The sequence below is a fragment of the Gymnodraco acuticeps genome, unplaced genomic scaffold (genome assembly GCF_902827175.1).
Source record: "Gymnodraco acuticeps unplaced genomic scaffold, fGymAcu1.1, whole genome shotgun sequence".
NCBI lineage: Eukaryota > Metazoa > Chordata > Actinopteri > Perciformes > Bathydraconidae > Gymnodraco > Gymnodraco acuticeps.
The window spans coordinates 1-11,735 of record NW_022990104.1 but is presented as its reverse complement, the minus strand read 5'-3'; the positions used below and the strand labels follow the sequence as shown (position 1 = coordinate 11,735).

The following is an 11,735-nucleotide window of genomic DNA, read 5'->3' as shown; positions in this document are numbered from 1 at the left end:
CCAAACAACCAATCAAACAACCAACCAATCAAACAACCAAACAATCAACCAACCAATCAACCAAACAACCAACCAACCAACCAATCAACTTGAATATCGGGACATGTTTGCTCTGAAGCTCTTTAAGGATCGTCAGGTAAAAAAAGATTCAGTTTCCTGTGTAGCAATAGATTGAACGGACATCACTTTCACACATTTTAATAAAACAAATATTCTTAAAGGGATTTTTTGCATTTATGCGACGCTTTAATTCATTGTAGATAAAAAAGGTGAATCGTGTCAAGAATAAATCTAAATCCTGGCGTTATATTCTGAAGGTTTGACTTTATTCTCAAAATGTTGACTTTGAGTTTGGCTTTGAATCACTGCAGCAGAAAGTTCAGCAATAACATTGATAATTATTTAGAAAAAATAAGTTACATCAGATCACAAAATCAAAACATTTTAAGAAAAAGGTTTTAGCATCTCAGAATTAAGTGGAGGCAAGAAAAAGGTCAGAATATATTAAAGGAATTGTCATAATATTACAAAACGAAAAAGCATCAAGGAGTAAAATTTAGAGGAAATTGTCACAAATATTTAGAAGATAAAGATGAATTCATAATATTTTTAAATAAAGTTGTCAACGCTGGCTTTCTCTATTAATAGAAACGTCATCCTCAAATAATTATGGCTTCATCCCCGAAATATTACAACTTTTTCCTCTAAATATTACTTTATGAAATATTGGTGTTTCCCCAAAAATGTCAGTGTTCAGCCAAAATAATTTCTTCTCAAAATATTTTAAACTTACCAAAATCCCAGAAGGTTTTGGTAAGGGTCCGAGCTGTCCGAGGAAAGTCCCGTTAGCTACATAAAGATTAAACTCCATGATTATATAATATATAATCCTGTTCCTTAAAGTGTCTGAAACTTTCTACATTTCATTGTTTTGCTAAAAAGAAAATCCTGATTGTAGGTTCAAAACTATTTCCCGTGATCCTCCTCGGGTCCGGGGCTACAGTTTGAGACCCGGTCTTTATTCCCTTCTCAGGGTCCATAAGGCACTGCGCATCACTGCCGAGGTGCCGCTGAGCAAGGCACGTTCATATATATCAACAGTCTATGAGAGAAATCCGACGAAAGCAAAGTCTTCATCTTCATCTTCGGGCGAACAGACCAACGTTTTATTTAAAGCTGGTCTTCGCTCCGTCAGAGCGCCGATGAGTCGACTCTCTGAGCGCCTGCGGGCCGCAGAGGGGGGCGCCTGCAGAAAGAGACCTGAGGTTACTTTAAACCTTCCTTTTCATTAGACCTGGGGGTCCGAACTTTGTTCTCCGAGGGCCACATATAGAATAACATAAGAAGGGCTGGGCCGCTCACTAGAGGAGAGGGATATCGCCTCAGGAGTTTAGTTATAAGTTAGAAAAATCAATCAAATGTAGGCAAATTATGCTTTATATTTCAATGTGCTTTAAGAAAAAACAGACTCCTTTGAAAAATATATTTCCTGTTCTTTTGTCAAATATACAAACTTGAAAATAAATAATTGTCCCAACGACTTCAAAGACCCCCGCACCTTTTGGGTCCGGCTGGATTAGCAGCTGCTCCGTGTTGGTTGGGCGGGGGGGCGACCAGACGAGGCTTCACAGGGACCAAAGGTTTGAGAGGGATCTGAGGAGAGGATCATGGGTAATAACTTTGATTTGATTTATTTCGAACGTGTAAAACAATAATACAAAAGATAATACAAATAATGAAATGAAACAAGAGAATTTTGATACTGTACAAACTTAAGCAGTATCAGATTGATAAACTAAAATGTTAGTGACTTACAAATGATATATAAACAAATGACTACACATCCGAAAAGAAGTTGGAAGAAGTTTACACTGATTGCATCCCACCCCCTCTCGCAGAAACTCAACAGTAACAGGTGCATTTCACACGCCGGTGTAAATGTCCGATGCTCATTTCTGTTCCTGAACGCCCCACACCTGTCTGATCCAATCACCTGAAACTCACCTGAACTAAATGTGCTGTGACCTTATTCAGATAAATGATTCTTATGAAAGCTATTCAGTTCGGAACAAATATTATTCAACGTATTTTCTTCAGATTTCTTCAGAATTAAAATATTTGCATAATTGATCATATTTGTATATATATAAAATGAAGAAGCTACATGCTAGCAGCTACATTTTAACAGTGTCATGCCAACAGCTACTTTTTAACAGCTACTTTTTTAACAGCTACATGCTAACAGCTAAATTCTAGTAGCTGAATTCTAACAGCTCAATGTTAAAAGCTACAAACTCTCTGCTACATGCTAACAATTACATGCTAACAGCTACATACCAGGGTTGCCAACTTTGGGTACCTGGCTGGAGTGAGATTTTGATATCATGGGTTTAATTACACATATGCGCACTAAATGACTGCTATCGTGTCAGTAGCGGGACCTTAGCATATAGGATATATATACAATATATACAAATACAACGGTGCTGACAATATTATCATTTATTGCAATAATTTCCGGGAAAATGTATCCAACAAAATGAATTATCGTGAGAGGCCTATACATGAAACACACACACAAACAAATCTACAGACTCACTCCAAACTGCCAAATGTATTAATTAACACACTCTCACTCTCATATACTCTTTGACTCTATTTTGGCCTAGTAGAACGATAAGCAGCAGACTTTTACTTTTTTATCATTTCTACTGGATCTTAGATCTGCGCATGCGCAACACACCTGATTGACCAACCGGCTCCCACTGCTCTGCTGTCTGTTAACGTTAAGAGTGGTGGGGGCGGGGAGGGAGCGGATCGACAGCTTGAGCAGCTATCAACTCAACATTGTAAATAACCAACCAAAAACAATCGCCGTTCATCTTGTTTTTGGCGTGAGAATAGTTTGGGCAGCGTGAGAGCGTGAGATTGAGAGTGAAAGCGTGTGTCACACGCCAGATGCGTGAGAGTTGGCAACCCTGTACGTACCAACAGCTACATGCTAACAACTCCATGTTAACAGCTTCATGCTAACAACTACATGTTAACAGCTTCATGCTAACAACTACATGTTAACAGCTTCATGCTAACAACTACATGTTAACAGCTTCATGCTAACAACTACATGTTAACAGCTTCATGCTAACAACTACATGTTAACAGCTTCATGCTAACAGCTTCATGATAACAGCTACATTTAAGCGGCTGAGTTCCAGCTCTATGTTAGAAGCTACAAACTATCGGGTACATGCTAACAGGTGTACCTGTGCAGGTGTGCCAGGGTCAGGGGGAAGGGGCTTGTTGGGTGGAGCTGGTCTTCCGAGCAGCTGGGGGTTAGTGGGGGGGCATTCAGTACAAGAGAGGGTTAAACAGGAACATCGTGCTCAGACATGTTTGAGTTATTAGTGCTGCATGCAGATAGAAACAGAGCAAAGGAGAGAATATGTACAAACATTATGGAGTCAAGTGAATGAATTCAGACTGAAATATGATGACTTTAATGATATCAGTCAATCAACTCGAGGAGATCAAGAAAATATATGGTAAATGACATGTATTAATCATTAGTCTTTGCACTCAAAGCACTTCTACAAGTCAGCATTCACCCGCCGTTTAAATAAAATCATTAAACAACAAATAAGAATTTGCAGCTTTCAAATGATGATTTAAATGTCACCATTATAAATGCAGCTTCAAACTCTTCAGTAGAAGAAGACTGTATTAAACTTTGCAGAAACTGTACAGGTGAGTGTACCTGAGCGGGGGGGTCGCAGGGCAGAGGCTTGCTGGGGGGGGCAGGTCGCTGGTTAGCAGGTTAAAGCAGAAAGAAAAGTTACAGAGCAGCAGGGTCAGAAATGAGAGACGATAAAACATTTTCTCTGATCATGATTTAACTCGGATGCTAGCTCAAACGTTAGCACAGAGATGCTAACATACACAGACGTTAGCACAGAGACGCTAACATACACAGGCGTTAGCACAGAGACGCTAACATACACAGCCGTTAGCACAGAGACGCTAACACAGGCGTTAGCACAGAGATGCTAACATACACAGACGTTAGCACAGAGATGTAAATAAACAGACGTTAGCATAGAGACATTAGCACCTGGTTACCTGTGGGGGAGGGTTTAGGGTGGGGTCGGGGGGGAGGGGCTTAGTGGGAGCAGTAGGTCGGGTCATGAACCTGATGAAACAGGAAGCAGAGAAACAGCTAACACATGCGCAGCAGAAGGTCAAAGGTCAGACCAGCAGCTTGTTGACGTCAGAAACCTCTGCAGCGTGATACTTGAGTAAAAGTAGAAGTACTCAGATCTTGTACTTGAGTAAAAGTAGAAGGACTCAGATCTTGTACTTGAGTAAAAGTAGAAGTACTCAGCTCTTGTACTTGAGTAAAAGTAGAAGTACTCAGATCTTGTACTTGAGTAAAGTAGAAGTACTCAGATCTTGTACTTGAGTAAAAGTAGAAGTACTCAGATCTTGTACTTGAGTAAAAGTAGAAGTACTCAGATCTTGTTCTTGAGTAAAAGTAGAAGTACTCAGATCTTGTACTTGAGTAAAAGTAGAAGTACTCAGATCTTGTACTTGAGTAAAAGTAGAAGTACTCAGATCTTGTTCTTGAGTAAAAGTAGAAGTACTCAGGTCTTGTACTTGAGTAGAAGTACTCAGGTCTTGTACTTGAGTAGAAGTACTCAGGTCTTGTACTTGAGTAAAAGTAGAAGTACTCAGATCTTGTACTTGAGTCAAAGTAGAAGTGCTCAGGTCTTGTACTTGAGTCAAAGTAGAAGTACTCAGATCTTGTACTTGAGTAAAAGTAGAAGTACTCAGATCTTGTACTTGAGTAAAAGTAGAAGTACTCAGATCTTGTACTTGAGTAGAAGTACTCAGATCTTGTACTTGAGTAAAAGTAGAAGTACTCAGATCTTGTACTTGAGTAGAAGTAGAAGTACTCAGATCTTGTACTTGAGTAAAAGTAGAAGTACTCAGGTCTTGTACTTGAGTAGAAGTACTCAGGTCTTGTACTTGAGTAAAAGTAGAAGTGCTCAGGTCTTGTACTTGAGTCAAAGTAGAAGTACTCAGATCTTGTACTTGAGTAAAAGTAGAAGTACTCAGATCTTGTACTTGAGTAAAAGTAGAAGTACTCAGATCTTGTTCTTGAGTAAAAGTAGAAGTACTCAGATCTTGTACTTGAGTAAAAGTAGAAGTACTCAGATCTTGTACTTGAGTAAAAGTAGAAGTACTCAGATCTTGTACTTGAGTAAAAGTAGAAGTACTCAGATCTTGTACTTGAGTAAAAGTAGAAGTAGGAATACTCTGTTACAGTAAAAGTCCTGCATTCAAAATGTTCCTCAAGTGAAAGTAGAAAAGTATTCTCATCAAAATATAGTGAAAGACAGTAAAAGTAGTCGTTGTGCAGATTGGTCCATTTCAGAATAATATATATGATATGTTTTATAATGATTGATCATGAAAGTGTTCTCAAAGCTGGTGAAGGTGCAGCTAGTTTGAAGTACTTTGTATACTGCAGGGTAGCTGGTGGATTTACTCCAGGTGGAACTAAAGTCTGATTCAACACTTGGTTAGATTTCACATCATTCATCCACATCTGTGAAGTAACTAAAGGTATAAATACATGCAGTGGAGGAGAAGTACACCATGTACCTCTGAACTGTAGAGGAGTAAAAGTATGAAGTAGCAACAAATGGAAATACTCAAGTAAAGTACAAGTACCTCTAAGACACAGTTGAGGAGATGTGAAAGCAGGACTTTCTGTCCTCGTGACCTTTATCACTAATAAAGAGACAAACATCACGCCGGAGGTTTCAAAGAAAGACGGTTTATTTGGGGTTTTTAGCGACACCGTTTCCTTTGCAGGTTAAACCTCACAGCTGGACAGAAGAGACGGTGTCTGTTGTCACATCTCTAGGAATCATATCTTTTAATCAAATACCTTGTGATGTGTTCGGGGTAATCTGAAGCTTTGGGCCTTTAAAAGCTGTAAGCACTAAAGAGTCAATCTGTCCAATTATTAAAACGTTTCATTAAAATGTTTGAAATAGATTTCAAAGCAAAGAGTACAAATATATAGTTTGACTTTTAGGGAATGCTTGACGTTGTATATAGTAGAAGTTGCCCCAGATGAACAAAAAAACAACAAATATGTTGTCATATCGGTGGTCAGTGAAGGCATCGTTGCCGTGGTTACCTCTTTGTGAGGGGGGGTCAGAGGGATGTCCGGCGGTGCGTTCAGGTGAAATCGGAGAGGTCGGACCTGCTCTCCGTTCCTGCGGTCGGCTCGCTCCATCACCGGCGTCCTGAACACAAACACTAACAATGAGACCCTGAACACATCACAGACACTGAGACCCTGAACACATCACAGACACTGAGACCCTGAACACAGACACTAACAATGAGACCCTGAACACATCACAGACACTGAGACCCTGAACACAGACACTGAGACCCTGAACACAGACACTGAGACCCTGAACACATCACTAACAATGAGACCCTGAACACAGACTCTGAGACCCTGAACACATCACTAACACTGAGACCCTGAACACAGACTCTAACAATGAGACCCTGAACACAGACACTGAGACCCTGAACACTGAGACCCTGAACATATCACTGACACTGAGACCCTGAACACAGACTCTAACAATGAGACCCTGAACACAGACACTGAGACCCTGAACACATCACTGACACTGAGACCCTGAACACAGACTCTAACAATGAGACCCTGAACACAGACACTGAGACCCTGAACACTGAGACCCTGAACATATCACTGACACTGAGACCCTGAACACAGACTCTAACAATGAGACCCTGAACACAGACACTGAGACCCTGAACACTGACACTGAGACCCTGAACACAGACACTGACACTGAGACCCTGAACACAGACTCTGACACTGAGACCCTGAACACAGACTCTAACACTGAGACCCTGAACACAGACTCTGACACTGAGACCCTGAACACATCACTGACAGTGAGACCCTGAACACAGACTCTAACACTGAGACCCTGAACACAGACTCTAACAATGAGACCCTGAACACATCACTGACACTCAGACCCTGAACACAGATTCTGACACTGAGACCCTGAACACAGACTCTGACACTGAGACCCTGAACACAGACTCTAACACTGAGACCCTGAACACAGACTCTGACACTGAGACCCTGAACACAGACTCTAACACTGAGACCCTGAACACAGACTCTAACACTGAGACCCTGAACACATCACTAAAAATGAGACCCTGAACACTGACTCTAACACTCAGACCCTGAACACAGACTCTGACACTGAGACCCTGAACACTGACTCTAACACTGAGACCCTGAACACAGACTCTGACACTGAGACCCTGAACACATCACTGACACTGAGACCCTGAACACTGACTCTAACACTCAGACCCTGAACACAGACTCTGACACTGAGACCCTGAACACTGACTCTAACACTGAGACCCTGAACACATCACTGACACTGAGACCCTGAACACAGACTCTGACACTGAGACCCTGAACACATCACTAACAATGAGACCCTGAACACTGACTCTAACACTGAGACCCTGAACACAGACTCTGACACTGAGACCCTGAACACTGACTCTAACACTGAGACCCTGAACATATCACTGACACTGAGACCCTGAACACAGACTCTGACACTGAGACCCTGAACACAGACTCTAACACTGAGACCCTGAACACATCACTGACACTGAGACCCTGAACACAGACTCTGACACTGAGACCCTGAACACAGACTCTGACACTGAGACCCTGAACACAGACTCTAATACTGAGACCCTGAACACAGACTCTGACACTGAGACCCTGAACACATCACTAACACTGAGACCCTGAACACATCACTGACACTGAGACCCTGAACACATCACAGACACTGAGACCCTGAACACAGACTCTAACACTGAGACCCTGAACACATCACAGACACTGAGACCCTGAACACATCACTGACACTGAGACCCTGAACACAGACTCTAACACTGAGACCCTGAACACATCACTGACACTGAGACCCTGAACACATCACTGACACTGAGACCCTGAACACATCACAGACACTGAGACCCTGAACACAGACACTCAGACCCTGAACACAGACTCTAACACTGAGACCCTGAACACAGACACTGAGACCCTGAACACATCACTAACAATGAGACCCTGAACACAGACACTGAGACCCTGAACACATCACTGACACTGAGACCCTGAACACATCACTTACACTGAGACCCTGAACATATCACAGACACTGAGACCCTGAACACAGACACTCAGACCCTGAACACAGACACTGACACTGAGACCCTGAACACTGACTCTGACACTGAGACCCTGAACACAGACACTGACACTGAGACCCTGAACACATCACTGACACTGAGACCCTGAACACATCACTGACACTGAGACCCTGAACACAGACACTGAGACCCTGAACACAGACTCTAACACTGAGACCCTGAACACATCACTGACACTGAGACCCTGAACACATCACTGACACTGAGACCCTGAACACATCACAGACACTGAGACCCTGAACACAGACACTCAGACCCTGAACACAGACTCTAATACTGAGACCCTGAACACATCACTGACACTGAGACCCTGAACACATCACAGACACTGAGACCCTGAACACAGACACTCAGACCCTGAACACAGACACTGACACTGAGACCCTGAACACTGACTCTGACACTGAGACCCTGAACACAGACACTGACACTGAGACCCTGAACACATCACTGACACTGAGACCCTGAACACATCACTGACACTGAGACCCTGAACACAGACACTGACACTGAGACCCTGAACACAGACTCTAACACTGAGACCCTGAACACATCACTGACACTGAGACCCTGAACACATCACTGACACTGAGACCCTGAACACATCACAGACACTGAGACCCTGAACACAGACACTCAGACCCTGAACACAGACTCTGACACTGAGACCCTGAACACAGACACTGACACTGAGACCCTGAACACATCACTGACACTGAGACCCTGAACACAGACACTCAGACCCTGAACACAGACTCTGACACTGAGACCCTGAACACAGACACTGAGACCCTGAACACATCACTGACACTGAGACCCTGAACACATCACTGAGACCCTGAACACAGACACTGACACTGAGACCCTGAACACATCACAGACACTGAGACCCTGAACACAGACTCTAACACTGAGACCCTGAACACATCACTGACACTGAGACCCTGAACACATCACTGACACTGAGACCCTGAACACATCACAGACACTCAGACCCTGAACACAGACACTGACACTGAGACCCTGAACACTAACACTAACACTGAGACCCTGAACACATCACAGCGGTGCGTTCAAGGACACATACACAGATAACATACGTATTTTTTAATGAGTGTTACATTTGACTCACTTTAAAAACAGACAGATTACTCTCTTAAAAAATAGTTTAAACAAAACCCTCATTAAATGAAATAAAGCTTGTGCTACGTCTGTAACACATCGACACAGACACACAATAATCACCACTAACACTTAAACACAACACAAGAGGCGTTCAGGGTCTGTGCTGCAGTGGGAACAATCGGTGTCTCTTGGCAGGTATCAAACTGAGGATCTATCTTGTAATTAAATAACAACAATCAGACTTAAAGCTGCACCTCGCTAACTCTCTTCAAGCTTTCAGGACTACATTGCCCAGAAGCCTCTCTGTTCTGAACTACAGACTGTTATTTTAAATACAGGTTTATAACCGTTGCTCGAAATGTCCTTTTGATTTTCTCTTTAGATTTAAAATGTGTTTCAGAACTTGAAAGGGATTGCAGTAAGAAGGATTGAAACAGAATAAATATGATTCCTCTAACAGTGTGCCTGTGTGCAGCTTTAAGGTCTGAAGAGGAGCTCCTCTGCACACACACACACACACACACACACACACACACACACACACACACACACACACGCGCACACACACACACACACACACACACACAGACGGTGTGCAGCTTTAAGGTCTGAAGAGGAGCTCCTCTGCACACACACACACACACACACACACACACACACACACAGACGGTGTGCAGCTCTAAGGTCTGAAGAGGAGCTCCTCTGCACACACACACACACACACACACACACACACACACACACACACACACACAGTGTGCAGCTCTAAGGTCTGAAGAGGAGCTCCTCTGCACGCACACACACACACACACACACACACACACACACACACACACACACACACACACACACGCACAGCTCTAAGGTCTGAAGAGGAGCTCCTCTGCACACACACACACACACACACACACACACACACACACACACACAGCTCTAAGGTCTGAAGGGGAGCTCCTCTGCACACACACACACGCACACACACACACACACACACACACACACACAGCTCTAAGGTCTGAAGAGGAGCTCCTCTGCGCACACACACACACACACACACACACACACACACACACACACACACACACACACACACACACAGCTCTAAGGTCTGAAGAGGAGCTCCTCTGCACACACACACACACACACACACACACACACACACACACACACACACACACACACACACACACACACACACACACACACACACACAGCTCTAAGGTCTGAAGGGGAGCTCCTCTGCACTCAGAGAGACATGTATTGTTATAAAGGGCAGTAAACCTCCTCTCTGTGACGCTCAGTACCTGCAGGCGTGTTCACGTACCAGGTCCAGCATCTCACACTGAGACACACTGCATCATGGGCAAAGAAAGCTTATTTTGTAAACAACAACAACACATCTGTTGACTGCTTCTGTCGTCAATAACCCGCCGTGGAGTTACTGCAGGACACCGTGAGCATGCACTCAGTGTGTTCTGAAACATATGTTTATATTTTAATTAAATAGTTTTCAAATCACCAAAATAAAACTAAAGGCACTATTTTTCCAGAAAAGCTCATAATATTCTGAGCATTGAGAAACACTCATTGTTGGAGCTACACATTGCCTTATAGCTGCGTCATAGATCAAGCTAGATAAAGAGGTGTCGTGCTTATAAGCTCACAATAATTAATGTCTTAAATAATGTATTTACTGTAAATATTAAATAGAGATATATATTCAAATATTGTAATTGTTTAGTTAATACCAAACAGAGCTTAACACACACACACACGCGCACACACACACACACACACACTCTTACCGGTTGTGCCGGCCTTTGTGCAGCGGCGACAGGAAGCTGTGACGAAGACGAGGAAACCTCAGAGCGACGAAGAGGAGCAGCGATGGGAGGACGAAGAGGAAGAGGACGAGCAGAGAAACCTTCACCGGGTCCGAGTCTGAGATCACGACATTAGAATATAATATATAACAAGATTAAAACACATAAATACAGTTCATATATTAGTATCATTAATAAAGTTACATAAAATAAATCTATAACATAAAAAGATAGCATGAACTGATCAAATAAAATAAACACATTAAATAGGAACAAGACAGGAAAGCAAAAGACAAACGGATCAAATATAATAAGATACATAGATTATATAAAACGTATTTAAACAATGAAACTAAACAAGTGAAATCATTTCTCATAGTTTCATGAAGTTATTTACTCCGTTGAGGAGTCGCC

General features: G+C 42.6%; 1 protein-coding gene across 1 annotated transcript; it reads right to left on the bottom strand.

Moving 5' to 3' along the window:
• Positions 1-215: 215 nt before the first annotated feature.
• On the bottom strand, positions 216-11,724 carry LOC117546265 (vegetative cell wall protein gp1-like). The gene is made up of 7 exons (XM_034216444.1): positions 11,719-11,724; positions 11,304-11,439; positions 6,206-6,314; positions 3,755-3,802; positions 3,264-3,326; positions 1,559-1,653; positions 216-1,246 (listed from the first exon to the last, which is right to left on the bottom strand). The coding sequence occupies exons 3-7, from the start codon at positions 6,302-6,304 to the stop codon at positions 1,192-1,194; spliced, it is 360 nt and encodes a 119-aa protein (XP_034072335.1). The 5' UTR covers positions 6,305-6,314; positions 11,304-11,439; positions 11,719-11,724; the 3' UTR covers positions 216-1,191.
• Between the last annotated feature and the right edge of the window lie 11 nt (positions 11,725-11,735).